Raw genomic sequence first — 26,440 nt, forward strand, 5'->3', positions numbered from 1 at the left:
ATGTAAATAGTTATTTTCTACTTTTTAGTCCACAAGAAAAACGTGGTTTTTTACAAAGTTTTTTTTAAGTATTTTATTACCGGAGTCTTCCCCCATAAGAATATTCGAGATAATGTAGGGGAGATCACTCCCGGTTTATATTATAATGTGATCTACATGGAAATTACCATCGCATTGATTTTTTAAACTGCAGGCTTTGGCTTCCCACGATACAAGATGGCGTCAGATTAGTTAGTGTTTTAAGATTCCTTCTCATTTGTGCCATAATTCTAGTCTAGTAGGCTTAGATCTGTACGGAAATATTTATTTGAAACAAAAAATCACAGTAGCTGCAATTCTGAATGGAAGGAATTGCTTCACGAAGTCATCTGGACCAAACGACACTAAATATTATCAATTATCTCGGTGAGTCACCAGTACGTACACCGTACAGTACTACTAGTAGATATATAGTACTAGACAGTATATAGATCTAGGCCTATAGAATATTTAGCAATTAAGTCTGGTGCTGATTTTTATTTTTAAACAAATGAAATAGGCCTACAGAAATTAAACTTGCAGAAGATTTGCGACATTTATTCTTGGCCTAGATCTAGTAAAAACAATTAGTAATATAGAAAAAAATGACTAGAACAATAATTAGTAGCAGCAATAATTACTATAGATTATTAGTAAAAAACACTTAAAAATAGTTAGCAATTCAAAAATGGTTAGCAAAACAGTATTGACCATGCCATTTAAAATCTATCTAGATCTCGATCTACCCAAATTTAAAAAAAACGAAGGCACCAAATTAAGTATGGTAAGGCTCTATTGGTGGGGATAGGGATAAATGACGAGGGGGGGGGGGAATTGGGATCTTATTAAACATAGAGATATTAAAGATGAAGTTGTGCTTCTTGTAGTATTAGTATTTTATTGTATGTGGGTGATTTAACTGCTGGACGAATTAGTCTCTGGTACTGTTGTTTTAATTGATTTTTTTTTGTTTGCTGTTAGAGAAAAGAAATGGCATTTGTCAAATAAATCATGATGTCAGACCTCCAGCTGAGCGCTCAGTGGTTCTCATGTGGGAACAGGTAGGGCTGGCTGTTTCTTTGTAATCAGTGGTTCTCATGTGGGCCTTAATACGGGCCTTAATATCTTTCTCTATTGGCTGTTGCTTTAAAATTTGCCACAGGTCAATGTTTAATATTTTGTCTGGCCATCTTATTTTAAGTATATGTCGTAAGCATTTGTTTACGAATGCCTGTAGCCTATCAGTATTTGTCTTCGTAACCCTGACATTTGTGTTGAAAATCCCAATTATGTAAACCATAGCAAGAGATATTAAATTAAATCAATGAAAACCCTGATAAATAGTAAAAGACAATATAGCCCTTCATTGAAAAACAATAAAACTTTAAATACTGAATATAAAATAAAAATAAACAAATTAAACCAAAGAAAAACTATTACATAGCAGAATGTATATCAACCCATACAAAACCATACCAACATATTGTTTACACTTAAACTTGTTTAGACCAACAACATCATCATTATACTTCATCCTGTTCAGACAACATCACTAGTGTACTTATTTTGTTCATCAGAAGAATTCTCTGTTGCTGCCAGAAGATCTCAAGAATTTTTTCCTCACAAACAATGGCTTCCACTTAACTTGGTCAGTAAAAATTGAAAGTAAGTATTTAAGCCAAACATGTGGGGGGGGGGGGGGGGGGGAGATATCATGAGATGTTTAAAAAATTGAATATTTTCATTTATTTAACACAAGCTGACTCGCAACGTAGCATACGCCGATATGTAGTTGTTTTATTTTCTATTATTTAGTAATTCATAATTTGTGAATTTGTAGCTCGTGAAGGATGATTATCCACACCCTCACTTTCCACAACTCCTCCCCTCCCCCCTCCCTAAGTGAAAGCAGCCGTCCGTGACGGCAGTTTACAGATGTCAATGAAAATATAAAAAAGAACTTGTTATTACCTCCCCTTAGTAAAAACTAAATTATCTGCCCCTAATAGCCGTCACTAATTTGACCTGGCCCTACGATTGTAAACATTCGACATGAACCACAGCTCACCAGACTGGTGGGGGGGTGGTAACGATATGGTCTGTTGAGAATACCTGGAGAGCATATCAACAAGATTTCAAATCTACAGGCCTAACAATTCCAGTTGGGAACATGAGCATATGTTCCATTGGGCAGATGGTGCCTGTACATATCAACTCCATTGAGGGAACTCCTAGTCAGCCCTCCCTCTGGGATCTGGAATGGGATGATGATACAACTGGTAAGTGATGAGTGAGATGATACAACTGGTAAGTTATAAGTGAGATGATACAACTGGTAAGTGATAAGTGAGATGATACAACTGGTAAGTGATAAGTGAGATGATACAAATGGTAAGAGATAAGTGAGATGATACAACTGGTAAGTGATAAGTGAGATGATGATACAACTGGTAAGAGATAAGTGAGATAATGATACAACTGGTTAGAGAAAAGTGAGATAATACAATATTTTTATTCCAATAGGTAAAAGAGTTCCTAGTTTTACTAAAAACAAAATCTTCCAGTTAGATTCATGTGAAGGCTATGGCAAGGCCTGTCTAGTCTACACAACTTCTGAACATGGTATATTTTTTTCCCACGTTTTCTTTAACTTGTTTTCGCCTCTGTTTGTTTGTTTGTTTGTTTGTTTTTCCAATCAAATCTTGCGATCAAAATTTCGTGCACTTCCCAGTTAGCTAGCGCGCTGAAATTTTCAGGGAAGCTTTGTTTTGGATGACAATAGAATATTCAACTGTTATTATTACTAAATTGATCCATGGAAACATTTTATTGATCATTTTATACCCCTATATAATAATATAAAAACGTGGGGAAAAAGGGACATAACCCAGTAACTGTAATTTGATGAAAAGAAGGTTCGATACTCTCCCTCTTTTTGCCTACTGAGTAGTTGTCACGCGTTGTTTGTCTACAAACAACCAGAACGTAAGAACTGGTGGCCAGTATGTGGGAGAAGATATGGTCGAGTGGTTGGGCACACGATTGCTAACCCACTCGACACGGGTTCAAATCTATGTGTTTTAGTCCGTAACGTATTCACACAACGTGTTTTTTACGAGTTGTCTTTTTACGAGTTGTCTTCGTTTACCCAAAAAAAAAGTGAAAAGATAAAATCGATAGCAAGATTTGAATGCAAACAAACATACAAAGACTAAAAAGTAGAAAATAATAATCATTAAAAAAGTTTTAATTAAAAAACCCACGTTTTCTGATTGAACTAAAAAGTAGAAAATAAATGCTATACATCACAATAATGCAAGCGATCACTCTACTATAAGCGATGAAAAACGTGGGGCGCCGTGATTTTCTTACAGTTTCTAATACTGTTGACTCTCTACAAGCTCCCTAATAAAAGTCAATAGTATTATCTAATCAATAGTAATATAACTTTTACTTCGGCGCCCCACGTTTTTCATCGCTTATAGTAGAGTGATCGCTTGCATTATTGTGATGTATAGCATTTATTTTCTACTTTTTAGTTCAATCAGAAAACGTGGGTTTTTAAAAACTTTTTTAATGATTATTATTTTTAAATTAACTCAAACTTATAGCAATAGATATTAGTATTTGTCTAAAACTGATTGAATCCACTTTCTATTTATAAAAATTAAAAAAAAAATTCTTTCCTATGTATGATATTTTTTTTTTAGCATTAACATTTTTTAAATTAGTTTCCTGAACTATAATTCATTCTAGATTTTAAAACAGAGTATTGGTTTTTGGACCGCTCTTTAAAATGGCACTATTTGTGTCATAGCTTCCAGGCCTACTACCGGTTGATGCTAATGCACCTAGGGTTGCCACATTGGCACTTAGCTTTCACAGATGTTGGGCTGCCACCAACAGCCAAGGTAGGCACGGGTTTAATCCTCTTACTCTATTTATGCCAGTTACATTCCTACCACCAAGTTTCAGCCACAAATCTACATTTGACTGGTTTAAGCTGTATGCTCTTATTAATATTGTAGCAATGGTTTAACCTGTATGATCTATATTGTAGCAATGGTTTAACCTGTATGCTCTATATTGTAGCAATGGTTTAACCCAGGGGTCGGCAACCTTTTGAAGCGAAAGAGCCAAAAGTTACAATTTTCAAAATTTCTCTGGTTTTAAAGAGCCACCAACATTTTTTTATTTCAAATATTTTATATTTTTATTAAGATTATTAGTATTTGTGCAAAGAGCTGGAGAGCCGCATTCTGATATCAAAAGAGCCGCATGCGGCTCGCGAGCCGCAGGTTGCCGACCCCTGGTTTAACCTGTATGCTCTATATTGTAGCAATGGTTTAACCTGTATGCTCTATATTGTAGCAATGTTTTAACCTGTATGCTCTATATTGTAGCAATGGTTTAACCTGTATGCTCTATATTGTAGCAATGGTTTAACCTGTATGCTCTATATTGTAGCAATGGTTTAACCTGTATGCTCTATATTGTAGCAATGGTTTAACCTGTATGCTCTATATTGTAGCAATGGTTTAACCTGTATGATCTATATTGTAGCAATGGTTTAACCTGTATGCTCTATATTGTAGCAATGGTTTAACCTGTATGCTCTATATTGTAGCAATGGTTTAACCTGTATGCTCTATATTGTAGCAATGGTTTAACCTGTATGCTCTATATTGTAGCAATGGTTTAACCTGTATGCTCTATATTGTAGCAATGGTTTAACCTGTATGCTCTATATTGTAGCAATGGTTTAACCTGTATGCTCTATATTGTAGCAATGGTTTAACCTGTATGCTCTATATTGTAGCAATGGTTTAACCTGTATGCTCTATATTGTAGCAATGGTTTAACCTGTATGCTCTATATTGTAGCAATGGTTTAACCTGTATGCTCTATATTGTAGCAATGGTTTAACCTGTATGCTCTATATTGTAGCAATGGTTTAACCTGTATGCTCTATATTGTAGCAATGGTTTAACCTGTATGCTCTATATTGTAGCAATGGTTTAACCTGTATGCTCCAGTTCGACTTGAAGTGGACACTGAGTGTGAGACCAACCACACAGCTGATGAAACTGTTACGTCTTCACCTCTAGATTTAAACAAAATTTTCAAAGGGAAAAATGAACGCAAGTAGGTTCACATCTACATCACCAGACTTAGTAACTATATTTTTCTCTAGTCATATGCTGTCATTTGTTTTATTTTTAGAGGTTGGGGTTATGACCTAAATATTTCTTGATGTTGGGGTTATGACCTAAACATATGTAGTTTCTAACTTAAATGTAAAATGTATTTGGTGTTGCAGAAAGCCGGCAGTTCCACCTGGCAACATGGGAAACAAAAGAAAGCCAGCAGTGTCTTCAGCCAGGTAATCTTATCACAGACCCTCCAAGGTTGTACACAACACACACACACACTAGCATTCTGACTGGGTACCCAACACACTGGCGCTATAACATTCTGACTGGGTACCCAACACACACTGGCGCTATAACATTTGGACTGGGTACCCAACACACTAGCGCTATAACATTTGGACTGGGTACCCAACACACACTGGCGCTATAACATTCTGACTGGGTACCCAACACACACTGGCGCTATAACATTTGGACTGGGTACCCAACACACACTAGTGTTATAACATTCTGACTGGGTACCCAACACACACTGGTGTTATAACATTTGGACTGGGTACCCAACACACACTGGCGCTATAACATTCTGACTGGGTACCCAACACACACTGGCGCTATAACATTCTGACTGGGTACCCAACACACACTGGCGCTATAACATTTGGACTGGGTACCCAACACACACTGGCGCTATAACATTCTGACTGGGTACCCAACACACACTGGCGCTATAACATTCTGACTGGGTACCCAACACACACTGGCGCTATAACATTCTGACTGGGTACCCAACACACACTGGCGCTATAACATTCTGACTAGGTACCCAACACACACTGGCGCAGTAATATTTGGACTGGGTACCCAACACACACTGGCGCAGTAATATTTGGACTGGGTACCCAACACACACTGGCGCAGTAATATTTGGACTGGGTACCCAACACACACACACACTAGTGCTATAACATTTGGACTGGGTACCCAACACACACACTAGTGTTATAACATTCTGACTGGGTACCCAACACACTAGTGTTATAACATTCTGACTGGGTACCCAACACACACACTAGTGTTATAACATTCTGACTGGGTACCCAACACACTAGTGTTATAACATTCTGACTGGGTACCCAACACACACTGGCGCTATAACATTCTGACTAGGTACCCAACACACACTAGTGTTATAACATTCTTACTAGGTACCCAACACACACTAGTGTTATAACATTCTGACTGGGTACCCAACACACTAGTGTTATAACATTCTGACTGGGTACCCAACACACACTGGCGCTATAACATTCTGACTAGGTACCCAACACACACTAGTGTTATAACATTCTGACTAGGTACCCAACACACACTAGTGTTATAACATTCTGACTAGGTACCCAACACACACTAGTGTTATAACATTCTGACTGGGTACCCAACACACACACTAGTGTTATAACATTCTGACTGGGTACCCAACAGTTGTTCTGATTAATTTTTCAGATCGGCCACATCTTTGGGAAAGACCATGGGGCCAGTTGCCAATCAGAGATAATGCAACAGCAGTTGTGCAGCAAATATATCATTACATTAAAGAAAATTGTATACTTTGCAATGTCTAAATGCTTTTGGACTTTTTTTTTTTTGTCTTTCAAAAAGCCTTGCATCTAGACCAACATCAAATAGACTATACACAAGACATCTTATAGTGTTCTTAGTGAAAAGCTAGCTAGAACACCCAATAAAACATGAAAGCTTGAAATTTCAGCACACCATCACTCTTTTAGAACACAACACAACATCAGTCAACCAGAACAGCACACCATAAGTCAACCAGAGCAGCACACCATAAGTCCATACAAAATTAGACACAGCACAATAAAAAAAAAACAATGCACAAATTTGCTGAATAACCTTTCTGATTTACATTGAAAAAATATAACATGAAAATAAGGCATACAATTCAGTGAATTAGAAAACATTTACATCAGCTAGCAAAGCTCATGACAGATATGCAGCACATAAGTCATGTGGCAAAGTACACATCCTGCAGCACATAAGTCATGTGGCAAAGTACACATCCTGCAGCACATAAGTCATGTGGCAAAGTACACATCCTGTAGCACATAAGTCATGTGGCAAAGTAAACATCCTGCAGCAGGCCAGGATCACATGAAAGCAGCCCAACCAATGTACATAGCACATAAATTGGTTTCATCTGTGGCCTCCTGGAAAAATACACAAAGTTTGTAACTACTCCTTGGTTACCATAGCTACAACATAGGTAACATCACTAGCACATTGGTGCTACAACATAGGTAACATCACTAGCACATTGGTGCTAGGGACCTAACCTACAACATAGGTAACATCACTAGCACATTGATGCTACAACATAGGTAACATCACTAGCACATTGATGCTACAACATAGGTAACATCACTAGCACATTGGTGCTACTGACTTTACCTACAACATAGGTAACATCACTAGCACATTGGTGCTAGGGACCTAACCTACAACATAGGTAACATCACTAGCACATTGGTGCTACTGACTTTACCTACAACATAGGTAACATCACTAGCACATTGATGCTACTGACCTAACCTACAACATAGGTGACAGCACTAGCACATTGATGCTACAACATAGGTAACATCACCAGCACATTGGTGCTACTGACTTTACCTACAACATAGGTAACATCACTAGCACATTGGTGCTAGGGACCTAACCTACAACATAGGTAACATCACTAGCACATTGATGCTACTGACTTTACCTACAACATAGGTGACATCACTAGTACATTGGTGCTACTTACCTAACCTACAACATAGGTGACATCACTAGCACATTGATGCTACAAAATAGGTGACATCACTAGCACATTGGTGCTACTGACTTTACCTACAACATAGGTGACATCACTAGCACATTGGTGCTACTGACTTTACCTACAACATAGGTGACATCACTAGCACATTGATGCTATAACATAGGTAACATCACTAGCACATTGGTGCTACTGACCTTACCTACAACATAGGTGACATCACTAGCACATTGGTGCTACTGACCTAACCTACAACATAGGTGACATCACTAGCACATTGGTGCTACAACATAGGTAACATCACTAGCACATTGGTGCTACTGACCTTACCTACAACATAGGTGACATCACTAGCACATTGGTGCTACTGACCTAACCTACAACATAGGTAACATCACTAGCACAGTGGTGCTAGGGACCTAACCTACAACATAGGTAACATCACTAGCACATTGATGCTACAACATAGGTAACATCACTAGCACATTGGTGCTGCTTACCTTGATCAGATAGTCAACATGACCTTCAATAGACAGTGGAAGACACCTGGGTTTTGCTTTGGTCTTTAATATTCCACGCATTCTATCTTCAATGTTCTGAACATGACTTAAAGCCTGAACAAGTCAAAGAAAGTCAGGTATAAGTTTAATTTAATCTTCAGTCCTTTTTTTATGTATTGTACTAAATATCCAATATTTAATTGACAAAAACATTCAGGGATTACTGACTAAATCGTGAGCCTAAAATTCTCTTACCAGCTCATTATTTATCTCCCCTGTTTCACTGGAGTGCTGTCCCCTTGAGGACTGTGTGCTCCACTCCACCAGAGGGTCATAGATGAAAGGTTTGAGCACACTGAAACAAAGGCAGTGGTGGAGCAGTTTACTTAAAGACAGGCATACAAGCCCACAGATGAGTACACATAGACATATAACTACCTCATGAGTGGGTCCATCTGATCACGTATCACTTTGAGAGTCATCTCACATGCTCGCCTGAACACACCTTCATAGCCCAGTGGTCCCTGAAACATTGACACATCTACTGTAAACTCTGGGAGGAATCTTATCTGTTGTGTAAGCATTTAGCTTGTTAGTCTACAGTGTAGTGTGTACATGTGTTAGTCCTACATTGTAGTGTGCACATGTCCTACAGTGTAGTGTGCACATGTCCTACAGTGTAGTGTGTACATGTGTTAGTCCTACAGTGTAGTGTGTACATGTGTTAGTCCTACAGTGTAGTGTGTACATGTGTTAGTCCTACAGTGTAGTGTGTACATGTGTTAGTCCTACAGTGTAGTGTGTACATGTGTTAGTCCTACAGTGTTGTGTACATGTGTTAGTCCTACAGTGTAGTGTGTACATGTGTTAGTCCTACAGTGTAGTGTGTACATATGTTAGTCCTACAGTGTAGTGTGTACATGTGTTAGTCCTACAGTGTAGTGTGTACATGTGTTAGTCCTACAGTGTTGTGTACATGTGTTAGTCCTACAGTGTAGTGTGTACATGTGTTAGTCCTACAGTGTAGTGTGTACATGTGTTAGTCCTACAGCGTTGTGTGCACATGTTAGTCCTACAGTGTAGTGTGTACACATGTTGGTAGTGTCAATCACTTACAAAAGCTGCTGTCATGTTGTGTGTTAGACGAAAAGGGACTCTCTCAGGCCACTCAAAAGTTTCTCCCTGTGAATATAAAGTTAGCAACCAGCAATCACAGTCTGACTTAAGAAGCCTTGTAGGATAGATATTGGGCATGAGTGAAGTATGAGCTCAGGATGTAAGGGCTCAAGTTCCTAGTGGATAGTAAATGTACCAACCTTATTAAACAGGCAGTTAAAATCAACATGAATGCAGTCCCCAGTTGTTGAATCAAAGAGGATATTCTCTCCATGCCGGTCTCCTAGGCCTAGAATGTATCCTACCATACTCATCACAGCTGCAGTCCTTGCATAGGATACTCTAGCACTATACCTGCAAATACAACAGTTGAACCATAGCACTATACCTGCAAATACAACAGTTGAACCATAGCACTATACCTGCAAATACAACAGTTGAACCATAGCACTATACCTGCAAATACAACAGTTGAACCATAGCACTATACCTGCAAATACAACAGTTGAACCATAGCACTATACCTGCAAATACAACAGTTGAACCATAGCACTATACCTGCAAATACAACAGTTGAACCATAGCCCTATACCAGCAAACACAACAGTTGAACCATAGCCCTATACCAGCAAACACAACAGTTGAACCATAGCCCTATACCAGCAAACACAACAGTTGAAACATAAAGAAATAATGAAACTGGACAACACCATGAAGAAATAATGAAACTGGACAAGACCATAAAGAAATAATGAAACTGGACAAGACCATAAAGAAATAATGAAACTGGACAAGACCATAAAGAAATAATGAAACTGGACAAGACCATAAAAAAAAAATGAAACTGGACAACACAAGAACTCACCATGAGGTGGGGTCAGGGAATGTCCTTAAGAACCACTCAGGAAACAGGGGAGGATGTTTGGGTAGCAGCTTCTCCTTGAAAATTTTCATTTTAGTTCTGAAATTGTTAAATAAACAAATTAATACTTTTTTCTAATTTTATATGATATGCCATTCTCTCATTTACAAATTTGACCCATGTACTGCAATGTGCAGCTTCTCTCTGGTCTGAAAAAACTGTATCTGTAGTTGCCCAAATCTCAATATTCAAACGTGGGACAGCCTGGTTGAATGGTAGAGCATTCATTTGCTAAGTGAAAAGTCTCAAGTTCATGTCCCCGACAAGAGTTGTAGAACATCACTGAGCCCACCCATAGCTTATGGGTACCTGACACTAGGGAAAGTAAAGGCAGCTGGGCATAGTGCCGACCACACTATCCCTTCATTTACTGAGGTCACAGAAACATACTACAAATAAAAAGTTTTGATTCAAACTTTTTAAGTTATGGATGAAAATATTTTTTTCTAAAAATAGGTTAAACAAGGATTTTATTTTTTTGAAAAAGCTGAAAAGTAACATGTGAGTTAAAATTAATTTCCCAAACACCAGTTATGCCATTTAGGTTGTGAGATGGGACTAAAGGTGAGATGTGACAAATGGTGAGACGTGACAAATGGTGAGACATGACAAATGGTGAGACATGACAAATGGTGAGACGTGACAAATGGTGAGACATGACAAATGGTGAGATGTGACAAATGGTGAGACATGACAAATGGTGAGATTTGACAAGTGGTGAGACATGACAAATGGTGAGATGTGACAAATGGTGAGACATGACACATGGTGAGATGTGACAAATGGTGAGACATGACAAATGGTGAGACATGACAAATGGTAAGACATGACAAATGGTGAGACATGACAAATGGTGAGACATGACAAATGGTGAGATGTGACAAATGGAATGACATGACAAATGGTGAGATTTGACAAATGGTGAGATGTGACAAATGGTGAGATGTGACAAATGGTGAGACATGACACATGGTGAGATGTGACAAATGGTGAGACATGACAAATGGTGAGACATGACAAATGGTAAGACATGACAAATGGTGAGACATGACAAATGGTGAGACATGACAAATGGTGAGATGTGACAAATGGAATGACATGACAAATGGTGAGATTTGACAAATGGTGAGATGTGACAAATGGTGAGATTTGACAAATGGTGAGACATGACAAATGGTGAGACATGACAAATGGTAAGACATGACAAATGGTGAGATGTGACAAATGGTGAGACATGACAAATGGTGAGATTTGACAAATGGAAAGACATGACAAATGGTGAGATTTGACAAATGGTGAGATGTGACAAATGGAAAGACATGACAAATGGTGAGATTTGACAAATGGTGAGATTTGACAAATGGTGAGACATGACAAATGGTGAGATGTGACAAATAGAAAGACATGACAAATGGTGAGATTTGACAAATGGTGAGACATGACAAATGGTGAGATGTGACAAATGGTGAGACGTGATGACACTAGTTACAAATAGGTCAGAGGTCAAGCAGGCGAAAGATAGGATAGCGTCAGTCAGGTAGAACACGTAGACATTGGTCAGTCAAGGAGAACCAATAGAATTGTAGCAGGAGATGACCGTCACGTGTGACAGTCAGCTGACCATGGACTTGTGGGCAGTTGGAAATAGTGTTAGAGGTTAGACATGTTTAGGAAGCAGTCATAGTTAGATATTATTAGTAGATGGTTGAGTTGGGCTGAAGATTAGTTAGGTAGGAGACCAATTTATGCTTAAATAAGAACATTATAGTTTCACATGAATTGGACCTTTTGTGTTTGTTTCCATCACTAAACTGTGTCAGGCTACAAGAAGACGATTACGCAGTACATTCCCCGTACTGGATGTGTATTACAGTGTACATTACTGTATACAATAGCTACATTCATATCTCAAAACCTCTCCCCTCACAGTGAGACATGATATTACAAAAGGTGATATGAATAGATGAAGTTTAATAGTGAGTAGTGTACATAAAAAACTTACTCTATACTGGCATTTAGAGGAGGTTTCAATGCAGTTAGTTCCTTTCCTGTCATGAAGATGCCTCTCTGTTTGTAAAGCTTCAACAAAACATGGCGTAGTCCAGTTGTGTTGTTCACCCACTCGATTAACCCACACTCTTTGTTTAGTGGTGTCACATTCTAGAAGGGAATATAGCACTCAGTATTCAAGCTCTTATCTAACTCCCCACCCCTTACACAGAACAGATCATCTGGATAAACTGCTCAACAACACTTACATAAGTTCGAATAAGTAAACCTCTACGCCTGGATTCTGGGTCTCTACGAAGAAATCTGTTGACCACATTGTTAAAATCCATCAAGCGGCAATCCTTGCGTAGATCATCCTAAAAGTCCAAGCAATACACCCAATTGTAAGCAATACACCCTATTGTAAGCAATACACCCAATTGTAAGCAATACACCCAATTGTAAGCAATACACCCAATTGTAAGCAATACACCCAATTGTAAGCAATACACCCAATTGTAAGCAATTCACTATTGTAAATAGCATAGTTGAAGTGCTGTTAGTGGCTTACACAAGAGAGAGAGGTGCTGTCAGTGGCTTGTCACAAGAGAGAGAGGTGCTGTCAGTGGCTTGTCACAAGAGAGAGAGGTGCTGTCAGTGGCTTGTCACAAGAGAGAGAGGTGTTGTCAGTGGCTTGTCACAAGAGAGAGAGGTGCTGTCAGTGGCTTGTCACAAGAGAGAGAGGTGTTGTCAGTGGCTTGTCACAAGAGAGAGGTGTTGTCAGTGGCTTGTCACAAGAGAGAGAGGTGTTGTCAGTGGCTTGTCACAAGAGAGAGAGGTGCTGTCAGTGGCTTGTCACAAGAGAGAGAGGTGTTGTCAGTGGCTTGTCACAAGAGAGACGGGTGTTGTCAGTGGCTTGTCACAAGAGAGAGAGGTGCTGTCAGTGGCTTGTCACAAGAGAGAGAAGTGCTGTCAGTGACTTGTCACAAGAGAGAGGTGTTGTCAGTGGCTTGTCACAAGAGAGAGAGAGGTGTTGTCAGTGGCTTGTCACAAGAGAGAGGTGCTGTCAGTAGCTTGTCACTAAAGGTGCTGTGATTTAATACATTTCAAAGTTACCCACCCTGGGCTTGCACATCATGACATAACGCTGACCATCACTTCCCAGTATTGTAATCTTTTTTGGTCTTTGCAGTGATGGGAGAACTTCAATCTGTAGCAAACAACATCAGACGTTTTAAACATGAAACAGTTCATCTAAAACACACACCAGACAGTTTAAACAAACAGGAAACAGTTCACCTAAAACACACACCAGACGTTTTAAACATGAAACAGTTCATCTAAAACACACACCAGACAGTTTAAACAAACAGGAAACAGTTCACCTAAAACACACACCAGACATATTAAACAGACATGAAACAGTATTCCACATCTGAACCAAAGATGGAGTGAGCTCGGCATAGCTCTCTCCTTTAGTCTTTATACAGCTTGTGTGCACAGCTTTATACAGCTTGTGTGCACCCAACTGAAAAGAAACTCAGTTTAAATAAACTAGCTAAAACCAACAAGGGAGACAAGTCAGTGACAACTTACATTGTCCTCAAAGCCCTGGATGTAAATGGGATTGTCTGGGAAGGGACTGTGCTGTTGGTCTCTGGCTATAGTAGCTGGCAGCTTGACACACACTGAAGCTTGGGTGGGCAGCAGCATTTGGCTCAGGTTCCTGGACATTGAGAGCAACACAAAGTGGGAGATTTAGTCAGACATTTTACTAAGTGGGATAACAAAGTTGGACATTGGACTAAACTGGCTTACAAACAAACTCATCTTCACTAACCTATCCTCAAACAAGCGCTTTAGAGGTCGAAAAGTCACATTTAAGCTGGTACTTCCTGGATCCAGATGTTTCTCACACACTTCAATTAGATGATCTGTTAGGCGGATGTAATCCTAATCCAAACAAAGTTTACTTTTCACTTAACTTAAAACCACATAAATAAATTTTTTAAAAATGTGATCTAAAGAGTTCAACACCTTAACAATATATATTTTTAATATATATTTGATCCAATAAGTTCAACACCCCAACAATAAAACATGTAAATAAAAATGTGATTAACTAAACATCAACACCTAACAATAAAAAAAAATGTACCTGGATTAATTTAGACAAGCCTGGTCTTTTTTGTCTGGGGAAATAAATCAAGTGATGTTTAAACTCTTAATTTGTGGTACATAGGGGTCATCCATAAATGACGTTACGCTTTTTTTGACACATCGTCACAAAAAGCCAGACCTCCCCCTAAAATGATGTCACATCTCAGCCTACAACCCCCCCTCAAAATTGCAGTTGAATTTTTCTTAAAACATCAATATTTTTCCAAAATCTTGTCTGAACTCTCATCATAGAGTATTTTAATCAATTCCTATTATAATTTATTAAAACAGTTTTCTAAAATGTGAAATAACGGCTAAAATTCATTTTCCAACATTACTTTTTGTTAATGCAAAAATGTGACGTCCCACCATCTGAACCCCCCCTCCCCCCATCACAATATTACGGACCCCTGTCCCCCTTACGAGTGTGACGTCATTTATGCACGACCCCATAATGAGGAGAATTCTTGCTATACTCAAGCTAAAAGGAAGAACATTCTTACACTGCTGTAGCAAATATGTCTGTACATCTCTCAGCTCTTCTCTTATAGGAGGACTGAAAAAGCAAAATAATAGGATTTTTTTTTACATTTACAGCTGGAAAGAAAACCAACAAAATGTTTTATTTTTGACATGAGTCAAGAACTTCAAATCCTCTCAACATTTTACAACAATTCACCTCAAATAGTGCAATAATTTAATTACCATATATAGAGCCATCATTTGATGAACATTTAATTACCTTTGATACAGCCATCATCATCCAGATTGCTTGATGTGGATACTCTATCAACAAACGAGAAATTATTTCCTGTAAAAAAATCAGTGGGTCAATTGTCGGATCAACCAATGGATATGTATGTGTCTGTGCAGAGATATGTATCTGTGCGCAAATATGTGTGCATAAACAAATAAATTATATACATAAATAAAAAAGATAAACATAAGCGCCATAGTGCTCATAGGATAACCCAGAGCACCAAATAGCATGCTGTTAACAATGAAGCAGATTGCTTCATTCGCTAACGAATTAACAGGATTTTTTCTTTAAACGTAAAAAAAAAAATTATTTGTCGTGTTTTAAACATCAGTGTTTTTTCTCTATATAGGGTATATAAAAAATAGGTGATTGCGGTTTGACACCATTCATCCAATCACCATCAAACTTTGGGAAGCTGATTAGAACACTCCAGGTGAGGTTTCTGTAAAAAACAAATCACGCCCTGCCAAAAACTCCTGCCAATTTGAAAATTTTTTTCAGCAGAAACCTCCTTATGAGTATTCTCAACAATTTCTTAAAGTTTCTCGGCCTAAACTTTTATAAGTTTTTATATTATCTATTTGGATTCTAGATATAGATTTAGATTCTAGATCTAGACTAAATGAACTATTTCATTTAAATCTATAGATCTATTCATAAAAACCTAATAAAAATAAATCACTATAAAAACAATAAGAATACCGTGGAATAGCAGAGTTTTTAACGGAATCATTAAAGTCACTTAATCAGTGTGTGCCTGTGTTATGTTAAATGTGTCGGATTTTTAGCCAATTAGTTATTTATTTGCTTTGTCAGTAATATCGTTCAGCGTGTAGTGTTGCACATTGCGTTTTGACCAAAAACTATTTTATAAATTATTTTTCTCAAACAAGTTCAACATTTTAAAATATATAGGCCTATAATTCATGTGAAACGGGTACCGATGGCTAGTATTAATATATTGGGCATGCATGAAACCATATGCCACTTGAGCAGGCAGTAGCACATGCCACTTGAGCATGCAGTAGCACATGCCACTTGGGCATGCAGTAGCACATGCCACTTGAGCATGCATGAAACCATATGCCACTTGAGCATGCAGTAGCACATGCCACTTGAGCAGGCAGTAGCACATGCCACTTGGGCAGGCAGTAGCACATGCCACTTGGGCATGCAGTAGCACATGCCACTTGGGCATGCAGTAGCACATGCCACTTGAGCAGGCAGTAGCACATGCCACTTGAGCAGGCAGTAGCACATGCCACTTGGGCAGGCAGTAGCACATGCCACTTGGGCATGCAGTAGCACATGCCACTTGAGCATGCATGAAACCATATGCCACTTGGGCATGCAGTAGCACATGCCACTTGGGCAGGCAGTAGCACATGCCACTTGGGCATGCAGTAGCACATGCCACTTGGGCATGCAGTAGCACATGCCACTTGGGCATGCAGTAGCACATGCCACTTGAGCAGGCAGTAGCACATGCCACTTGGGCATGCAGTAGCACATGCCACTTGAGCAGGCAGTAGCACATGCCACTTGAGCAGGCAGTAGCATATGCCACTTGAGCATGCATGAAACCATATGCCACTTGGGCATGCAGTAGCACATGCCACTTGGGCATGCAGTAGCACATGCCACTTGAGCATGCAGTAGCACATGCCACTTGAGCAGGCAGTAGCATATGCCACTTGAGCATGCAGTAGCATATGCCACTTGAGCAGGCAGTAGCACATGCCACTTGAGCAGGCAGTAGCATATGCCACTTGAGCATGCATGAAACCATATGCCACTTGGGCATGCAGTAGCACATGCCACTTGGGCATGCAGTAGCACATGCCACTTGGGCATGCAGTAGCACATGCCACTTGGGCATGCAGTAGCACATGCCACTTGAGCAGGCAGTAGCATATGCCACTTGGGCATGCAGTAGCACATGCCACTTGAGCAGGCAGTAGCACATGCCACTTGGGCAGGCAGTAGCACATGCCACTTGAGCAGGCAGTAGCACATGCCACTTGGGCAGGCAGTAGCACATGCCACTTGGGCATGTGGGCATGCAATGTGTGAATGTACAAGTAAGAGGGAAAAGCCAACAAACCTTAAGAACAATGAAGACATCTGGTTGAGCATGACAGATGCGAGATATCAGCTGCGCAAAGGCTGTAAACATTTGGTAAGGAGAAAGCTCTTGGTTTAGTTCACAAATTATCTGCAACATAGAGACTTGCATTAGGTTGGCTTCTAACAGCATGCATTGAGTGAATTTAAACTACTTGGTTTTCCTAGGAGCATCTAGAGTGTGGGGTGACACTAGGAGGATCTAGTGTGTATGGGACTAGGAAGTGTGGGGTGACACTAGGAGGATCTAGTGTGTATGGGACTAGGAAGTGTGGGGTGACACTAGGAGGATCTAGTGTGTATGGGACTAGGAAGTGTGGGGTGACACTAGGAGGATCTAGTGTGTATGGGACTAGGAAGTGTGGGGTGACACTAGGAGGATCTAGTGTGTATGGGACTAGGAAGTGTGGGGTGACACTAGGAGGATCTAGTGTGTATGGGACTAGGAAGTGTGGGGTGACACTGGGAGGATCTAGTGTGTATGGGACTAGGAAGTGTGGGGTGACACTAGGAGGATCTAGTGTGTATGGGACTAGGAAGTGTGGGGTGACACTAGGAGGATCTAGAGTGTGGGGTGACACTAGGAGGATCTAGTGTGTATGGGACTAGGAAGTGTGGGGTGACACTAGGAGGATCTAGTGTGTATGGGACTAGGAAGTGTGGGGTGACACTCTTGTGTTAGGGAGTGTGGGGTTAGGAGAAATGTCTCTGGTGCTAGGCAGTGTGTGTGTGTGTGGGGGGGGGGGGGGGGATGAGACTAGAAGAAATTCTTGTGCTAGTTAGTCAGGATTCAAATTTAATCATCACTAATATATAAGCCTCAAATGTTGGAGTTATCTTCCCTGTGTAAAGCCTATCCCTTCAGTGACCAACTTTGAACTAGTGACATTAAAGATGTGCAATGTGAAAACTGTGCACAACAAAATGCAAATGGGCATTTTTGTTTTCTTAAATTAACCATTAATGACCCATTCATTCTACCAAAACACCACCCTTGACGGCCCAATGTAAGGAGCATAACTCTGTATGAACAAATGAACAGTTTCACAAAATATTTGTTTTTGTCGAAACTAAACTAATAATTAAGAGAAAAAATGCTGCTTAGTGCTGGAATTATATCTGGCTTTCCAACAGTATTAAATAGAATAAAATTATTCCGTAGAAGTACAGTATAAAAATAAATGTCAGAGTAAATCCTAAATAGGACATTTTGTGTAGTCAACTTTATTTATTTTTGTTTAAATAACTATGCATCGACTTTAACTGTTGAATATCAATTTGGTTATATTTAAGATATATAAATAGTAAAATACATGCCTAGATAGATAGGCATGTTTTTATTTTATTTTTAATTTTAAAGCAACTAAAAATAAGACAGATGAGTCTAAAATTTCGGGATGGAAAGAGACTAATTTCAAAATTGCCAAACCGTAAAAGGATGCTGAAACTATCCAACTTCCTGGTTAGTTAAAAATTAGGATTAGTAGGCCAAATTTTTATGAAACAAATTTAATTTTTCTATGCGTATTGTAAGCGGGCGGCAGCAGGCGTTACGAGGACATTTATTGTTAAGCATTTATAGACATTAACAAAGAGAGACTACATGTATACTGTAGCATAATAAAACCTATCTCCACAAAATATAACTAAATTAAAGTGTATTAATATAATTAGTTTGTATTTGCACATTTTTCCGTTGTACATTTTTCCAATTGCACATTGTTCTGGGAACCCTTTAAATGATCATAGTCTAGTCCTAATTTAAATGAAATAAGTCAAGTAAAACTGAGGGAAGAATTTGATTCTACCCCTTCCGACAGACAGAAGAACTGGATGAAATAAAAATAATGTCTGACTACACACATCATTAATCCTTTTGAGAACAGTCCTTTGGTTCTTGAGTTTCTGTGTTTGTTTGCCTTTGTCCCGTCTCTCAGCCTCTACAACAACGGTGCCGTAGTCCAGCCACAGGCTCAGCAGTCGAGGCAAGGACTGGTAAATGTGCTGGTTGCCATACTGCAAGGAGTGGCCAAAGTTTCTCACCACATAAATGATGAAATCCCTAGAACAAGTCAACACACATTAACAAGCTGTAGCAAGAATGAAATCAGTAAAATAAAGCACCACAACACATTAGCAAGCTGTAGCAAGAATGAAATCAGTAGAATAAAGCACCACAACACATTAGCAAGCTGTAGCAAGAATGAAATCAGTAGAATAAAGCACCACAACACATTAACAAGCTGTAGCAAGAATGAAATCAGTAGAATAAAGCACCACAACACATTAACAAGCTGTAGCAAGAATGAAATCAGTAGAATAAAGCACCACAACACATTAACAAGCTGTAGCAAGAATGAAATCAGTAGAATAAAGCACCACAACACATTAGCAAGCTGTAGCAAGAATGAAATCAGTAGAATAAAGCACCACAACACATTAACAAGCTGTAGCAAGAATGAAATCCCTAGAACAAGTCAACACACATTAACAAGCTGTAGCAAGAATGAAATCAGTAGAATAAAGCACCACAACACATTAGCACGCTGTAGCAAGAATGAAATCAGTAGAATAAAGCATCACAACACATTAACAAGCTGTAGCAAGAATGAAATCAGTAGAATAAAGCACCACAACACATTAACAAGCTGTAGCAAGAATGAAATCCCTAGAACAAGTCAACACACATTAACAAGCTGTAGCAAGAATGAAATCAGTAGAATAAAGCACCACAACACATTAACAAGCTGTAGCAAGAATGAAATCAGTAGAATAAAGCACCACAACACATTAGCACGCTGTAGCAAGAATGAAATCAGTAGAATAAAGCACCACAACACATTAGCAAGCTGTAGCAAGAATGAAATCAGTAGAATAAAGCACCACAACACATTAGCAAGCTGTAGCAAGAATGAAATCAGTAGAATAAAGCACCACAACACATTAGCAAGCTGTAGCAAGAATGAAATCAGTAGAATAAAGCACCACAACACATTAGCAAGCTGTAGCAAGAATGAAATCAGTAGAATAAAGCACCACAACACATTAGCAAGCTGTAGCAAGAATGAAATCAGTAGAATAAAGCACCACAACACATTAACAAGCTGTAGCAAGAATGAAATCAGTAGAATAAAGCACCACAACACATTAGCAAGCTGTAGCAAGAATGAAATCAGTAGAATAAAGCACCACAACACATTAACAAGCTGTAGCAAGAATGAAATCCCTAGAACAAGTCAACACACATTAACAAGCTGTAGCAAGAATGAAATCAGTAGAATAAAGCACCACAACACATTAACAAGCTGTAGCAAGAATGAAATCAGTAGAATAAAGCACCACAACACATTAGCACGCTGTAGCAAGAATGAAATCAGTAGAATAAAGCACCACAACACATTAACAAGCTGTAGCAAGAATGAAATCAGTAGAATAAAGCACCACAACACATTAACAAGCTGTAGCAAGAATGAAATCAGTAGAATAAAGCACCACAACACATTAACAAGCTGTAGCAAGAATGAAATCAGTAGAATAAAGCACCACAACACATTAGCAAGCTGTAGCAAGAATGAAATCAGTAGAATAAAGCACCACAACACATTAGCAAGCTGTAGCAAGAATGAAATCAGTAGAATAAAGCACCACAACACATTAGCAAGCTGTAGCAAGAATGAAATCAGTAGAATAAAGCACCACAACACATTAACAAGCTGTAGCAAGAATGAAATCAGTAGAATAAAGCACCACAACACATTAGCAAGCTGTAGCAAGAATGAAATCAGTAGAATAAAGCACCACAACACATTAACAAGCTGTAGCAAGAATGAAATCAGTAGAATAAAGCACCACAACACATTAACAAGCTGTAGCAAGAATGAAATCAGTAGAATAAAGCACCACAACACATTAACAAGCTGTAGCAAGAATGAAATCCCTAGAACAAGTCAACACACATTAACAAGCTGTAGCAAGAATGAAATCAGTAGAATAAAGCACCACAACACATTAACAAGCTGTAGCAAGAATGAAATCAGTAGAATAAAGCACCACAACACATTAGCAAGCTGTAGCAAGAATGAAATCAGTAGAATAAAGCACCACAACACATTAGCAAGCTGTAGCAAGAATGAAATCAGTAGAATAAAGCACCACAACACATTAGCACGCTGTAGCAAGAATGAAATCAGTAGAATAAAGCACCACAACACATTAGCAAGCTGTAGCAAGAATGAAATCAGTAGAATAAAGCACCACAACACATTAGCAAGCTGTAGCAAGAATGAAAAAAAAAAGCAGATATCACGTACCCTTGTTTCTCAGCTTTATCTTTATCATCAATGATGGTATTCATCACACGATCATAATACTTGGCTAGATGAAAATATCCATCTTCCCATTCTGGGCAAGCAGCAATGACATTTTTATAAGATTTGACAATGGAGTTAGTCTCCAAATTTGACGTCTCTTCGCTGTAGCGGGCATAGAGCAGCATTGCCTAAAACAACAAAAAGGACATACAGCTACATTGCCTAAAACAAAAAAGTGGACACATAGCAACATTGCCTAAAATACCAAAGTTGTGGTCTAATGTTTGGTTTACTTGGAATGTTGTGATCTTATGTTTATTTCACTTGTGGTGTTGTGGTCTAATGAAGCATTCCCTACCTGTGCATACACCTGTTTCAGTGGCTGGTTAAGGGTGTCTATCTTGCCAAGATCTGTACCAAAATGTTCCTGTATACCTTTGTCTAAACAGGCTATAGCAGACACAGATTCACCCTGGAAACAATTTGACATCAACTAATTATTGATATCCACCCTATAGTCAAATACAATTCTGTTGTGTCCATCTTGTTTGAATGGGTACATAAAATGCAAGAGAAAAACAAACCTTCTCATATAACCACTTGGCTTTCTCCACATAAAACTCTGGCAAGTTGTAAGAACTTGCCTGGATGAGACATCCATAGGCAGACTGGAGGTATCCAGCTCTGTAACAAACATGCTCATATCAGGCTAGTACTCAGCTATGTTAAGGTTACCACAGGTTAGCCGTTATGTTAGCTGTCATGCTAGATGTCATGTGTGCTTACTTCCTTTCTAAAGGTTAGCTGTCATGTTTTGCTGTCATGTTAGCTGTCATGCTAGATATCATGTTTGCTTATTTCTTTTCTAAAGGTTAGCTGTCATGTTTCGATGTCATGTTAGCTGTCATGCTAGATGTCATGTGTGCTTACTTCCTTTCTAAAGGTTAGCTGTCATGTTTTGATGTCATGTTAGCTGTCATGCTAGATGTCATGTGTGCTTACTTCCTTTCTAAAGGTTAGCTGTCATGTTTTGATGTCATGTTAGCTGTCATGCTAGATGTCATGTGTGCTTACTTCCTTTCTAAAGGTTAGCTGTCATGTTTTGATGTCATGTTAGCTGTCATGCTAGATGTCATGTGTGCTTACTTCCTTTCTAAAGGTTAGCTGTCATGTTTTGATGTCATGTTAGCTGTCATGCTAGATGTCATGTGTGCTTACTTCCTTTCTAAAGGTTAGCTGTCATGCTAGATGTCATGTTAGCTGTCATGCTAGATGTCATGTGTGCTTACTTCCTAGCCACCTTGGCGCTCCACAGCCACCACTTGCCAATCTGTCTTTCTAGTCCAGGATGTCTGTCCTTTTGTATGAGAGACAACAGCGTACGGCGTAGTGTAAGGATTGGTTCTTGCGTGCGGAATGATGACTGGGAATAGTTTTATTTTAATATATCAACAGTCCCTAACATCTGTTTAGGGTAATTTGTGTCTTGTGTAGTCAGATGTGGACATGTCATATTTAGTCAGACGTGGACATGTCTTGTTTAGTCAGACGTGGACATGTCTTGTTTAGTCAGACGTGGACATGTCTTGTTTAGTCAGACGTGGACATGTCTTGTTTAGTCAGACTTGGACATGTCTTGTTTAGTCAGACGTGGACATGTCTTGTTTAGTCAGACTTGGACATGTCTTGTTTAGTCAGACTTGGACATGTCTTGTTTAGTCAGACTTGGACATGTCTTGTTTAGTCAGACTTGGACATGTCTTGTTTAGTCAGACTTGGACATGTCTTGTTTAGTCAGACTTGGACATGTCTTGTTTAGTCAGACTTGGACATGTCTTGTTTAGTCAGACTTGGACATGTCTTGTTTAGTCAGACTTGGACATGTCTTGTTTAGTCAGACTTGGACATGTCTTGTTTAGTCAGACTTGGACATGTCTTGTTTAGTCAGACGTGGACATGTCTTGTTTAGTCAGACGTGGACATGTCTTGTTTAGTCAGACGTGAACATGTCTTGTTTAGTCAGAAGTGGATATGTTCCTCTGACATACCTGGGTCATTTGTAACCTTTGATGCCACTGCTCAAGAAGATCACTAGCTGATGGTAAAACAATGACATCTCTGTGGTCATCAATATTGTGTGGGAAATCCACTAAAACTTGGAAAAATTCCTCAATTTCATTAATCATGTGAAGCCTGGGGAAAAATTAAAAAATTACAACCCATGCTAATACAAGCATTTAGTGGGAGGTAAAAAAATTATTTCTATGTTCAAAACACACATTGGGTTGGTGGTGGGGTTGATGACATTATGGGCGGATGTGTGATTGGCGGAATACAACATTTTTGCCAAAGTTCATAAAAAAAAAAAGCTATTTTCTGGATTTTTCTAATGAAATAAGACATTTAAGGTAGCATTGTAAATGTAACCCTCACTCAGTGGGGATGCTTTTACCCACTGAGGTGTTGTGGTTAAGACGGGCTGACCCTGAGATTTAGAACACACTGAGAGTGGCACCGACAGTTGTTGTCAAGTACTCGCTTTATTTACGGCATCGAGCCATGATGGCGATGCATAACACAGTAGTACGACGATTTCAAAACAGAGAGAAAAAAACTGAAGAAAGACAAAAAAACTTTAGCCCTAAAACAAATGTAAAGAAAAAGTTACATTCATGACAACACCACGTGTAGGCTACAATATACACTGGTACAATAAAAATTGTTTCGGCCAGTACACAGTACTGCCAACAAGTACCAATAAGTAGTACAACAAATAAATACTTAAATAAATACTCAACCTAACTAGTGTGCACATGCAGCACTAGCAGGAATACACAAATAAGTACTCTAACAATAAACATAATTTATATAACCACACTACCTTCATTAGGTCTACATCTTGGTACCGTCACCGTGTCCACAGACAGCAGCCTTGCGTGTGACTGACACGGCTAGGCACGAAAGTACCCACAGTCCCATGTCACATGACATGGGACACAGGTAACATCGCTCACAAGAGCATGAAAAAAAACTACATTTGTTCTTAATTTTAGTGTAGGAAGGGATCCACTCCAACACAATTAAATACGTGTCAACTGGTTATGCGCAATTAAGGCCATTGACTCCGATTTCAGCCTGCTTTTGTTTTTGGATTTGCTTCCATAGCATTTGTCCAAACAAGAACAGACTAAAAGGCAGTAGTTGTTTGATTCCTAGAAGAGTGACTGTCCCCAGCTAACGAGCCTCATCTGCTAGAGGGTTCAAACTTGAGATTTTTCGGTTTAGCAACCTTGAGCTTTATTGACTCAACCACGTAGAGAGCCATCTGATTAATTGATTGAGGGTCAATACGTGAAAACAAATGTCAGAAACAAGAATAAGTAGAGGGTTTTTTTTTAGTCAGGCACTGGAAAATTATTTTTTAATTTCATTTAAACATAAAAAACATCTGCTGAAATCAACTATCTCACAAATGTGACATCACCCAAGTTTAGATCACCTGAGAATGTTTTCATAAGCTCTAGAGTCAACCATCCCACAAATGTGACATCACCAAAGTTTGGATCACCTGAGAATGTTTTCATAAGCTCTAGAGTCAACCATCCCACAAATGTGACATCACCCAAGTTTAGATCACCTGAGAATGTTTTCATAAGCTCTAGAGTCAATCATCCCACAAATGTGACATCACCCAAGTTTGGATCACCTGAGAATGTTTTCATAAGCTCTAGAGTCAACCATCCCACAAATGTGACATCACCCAAGTTTGGATCACCTGAGAATGTTTTCATAAGCTCTAGAGTCAACCATCCCACAAATGTGACATCACCCAAGTTTGGATCACCTGAGAATGTTTTCATAAGCTCTAGAGTAAGAGCCCATCTCCATGCTGGCAGCTGACAGAGGTCCCATCTGATCTTTTCTAGCCAGCTCCAGGCACTCCAGGAATTCAGACTCTTTCTACATGGGATAAAAGTAAGTGGGGCTTTAGGCTTTATACATGGGATAAAAGGATGTGGGGCTTTAGGCTTTCTACATGGGATAAAAGTATGTGGGGCTTTAGGCTTTCTACATGGGATAAAAGTAAGTGGGGCTTTAGGCTTTCTACATGGGGTAAAAGGATGTGGGGCTTTAGGCTTTCTACATGGGATAAAAGTAAGTGGGGCTTTAGGCTTTCTACATGGGGTAAAAGTAAGTGGGGCTTTAGGCTTTCTACATGGGATAAAAGTAAGTGGGGCTTTAGGCTTTCTACATGGGGTAAAAGGATGTGGGGCTTTAGGCTTTCTACATGGGATAAAAATATGTGGGGCTTTAGGCTTTCTACATGGGGTAAAAGTAAGTGGGGCTTTAGGCTTTCTACATGGGATAAAAGGATGTGGGGCTTTAGACTTTCTACATGGGATTAAAGTAAGTGGGGCTTTAGGCTTTCTACATGGGATAAAAGTATGTGGGGGCTTTAGGCTTTCTACATGGGGTAAAAGTATGTGGGGCTTTAAGGCTTTCTACATGGGATAAAAGTATGTGGGGCTTTAGGCTTTCTACATGG

The 26,440-nt window shown here is 39.1% G+C and overlaps 2 protein-coding genes across 6 annotated transcripts in view; one reads left to right on the forward strand and one right to left on the reverse strand.

Moving 5' to 3' along the window:
• The first annotated feature begins 77 nt into the window (after positions 1–77).
• LOC131955744 (tubulin polyglutamylase complex subunit 2) lies at positions 78–6,791 on the forward strand. The gene is made up of 9 exons (XM_059319985.1): positions 78–405; positions 1,000–1,079; positions 1,596–1,683; positions 2,166–2,297; positions 2,542–2,640; positions 3,775–3,929; positions 5,030–5,163; positions 5,339–5,401; positions 6,678–6,791. The coding sequence occupies exons 1-9, from the start codon at positions 342–344 to the stop codon at positions 6,727–6,729; spliced, it is 867 nt and encodes a 288-aa protein (XP_059175968.1). The 5' UTR covers positions 78–341; the 3' UTR covers positions 6,730–6,791.
• A 293-nt stretch (positions 6,792–7,084) lies between these two features.
• The window catches only part of LOC131955118 (serine/threonine-protein kinase ATR), a 57,116-nt gene continuing 37,760 nt past the window's right edge, over positions 7,085–26,440 (reverse strand). For all 5 annotated transcript variants that reach the window (XM_059319120.1, XM_059319111.1, XM_059319097.1 and 2 more), the window contains 23 exons: positions 25,739–25,854; positions 23,943–24,087; positions 23,184–23,317; positions 22,479–22,578; positions 22,253–22,366; positions 21,895–22,082; positions 19,448–19,646; positions 17,565–17,675; positions 15,443–15,511; positions 15,204–15,256; positions 14,699–14,732; positions 14,381–14,493; positions 14,137–14,266; positions 13,661–13,750; positions 12,810–12,917; positions 12,554–12,711; positions 10,495–10,590; positions 9,830–9,983; positions 9,630–9,695; positions 8,952–9,037; positions 8,769–8,868; positions 8,514–8,627; positions 7,085–7,402 (listed from right to left, as the gene is read on the reverse strand). In XM_059319120.1, coding sequence (XP_059175103.1) covers positions 7,343–7,402; positions 8,514–8,627; positions 8,769–8,868; positions 8,952–9,037; positions 9,630–9,695; positions 9,830–9,983; positions 10,495–10,590; positions 12,554–12,711; positions 12,810–12,917; positions 13,661–13,750; positions 14,137–14,266; positions 14,381–14,493; positions 14,699–14,732; positions 15,204–15,256; positions 15,443–15,511; positions 17,565–17,675; positions 19,448–19,646; positions 21,895–22,082; positions 22,253–22,366; positions 22,479–22,578; positions 23,184–23,317; positions 23,943–24,087; positions 25,739–25,854 — 2,538 coding nt within the window. In that variant the 3' untranslated portion in view covers positions 7,085–7,342. The remainder of the gene's footprint in view (positions 7,403–8,513; positions 8,628–8,768; positions 8,869–8,951; positions 9,038–9,629; positions 9,696–9,829; positions 9,984–10,494; positions 10,591–12,553; positions 12,712–12,809; positions 12,918–13,660; positions 13,751–14,136; positions 14,267–14,380; positions 14,494–14,698; positions 14,733–15,203; positions 15,257–15,442; positions 15,512–17,564; positions 17,676–19,447; positions 19,647–21,894; positions 22,083–22,252; positions 22,367–22,478; positions 22,579–23,183; positions 23,318–23,942; positions 24,088–25,738; positions 25,855–26,440) is intronic.

This window comes from Physella acuta, unplaced genomic scaffold (genome assembly GCF_028476545.2).
Source record: "Physella acuta isolate Inbredline_101_S28 unplaced genomic scaffold, ASM2847654v3 ptg000079l, whole genome shotgun sequence".
Taxonomy (NCBI): domain Eukaryota; kingdom Metazoa; phylum Mollusca; class Gastropoda; family Physidae; genus Physella; species Physella acuta.

Coding starts and splice junctions, on each gene's coding strand:
- LOC131955744 (XM_059319985.1), top strand. CDS start 342: ATGGAAGGAATTGCTTCACGAAGTCATCTGGACCAAACGACACTAAAT. Junction 1,684..2,165: donor TTGGTCAGTAAAAATTGAAA/GTAAGTATTTAA, acceptor TCAAATCTACAG/GCCTAACAATTCCAGTTGGG. Junction 5,164..5,338: donor AAAGGGAAAAATGAACGCAA/GTAGGTTCACAT, acceptor TTGGTGTTGCAG/AAAGCCGGCAGTTCCACCTG.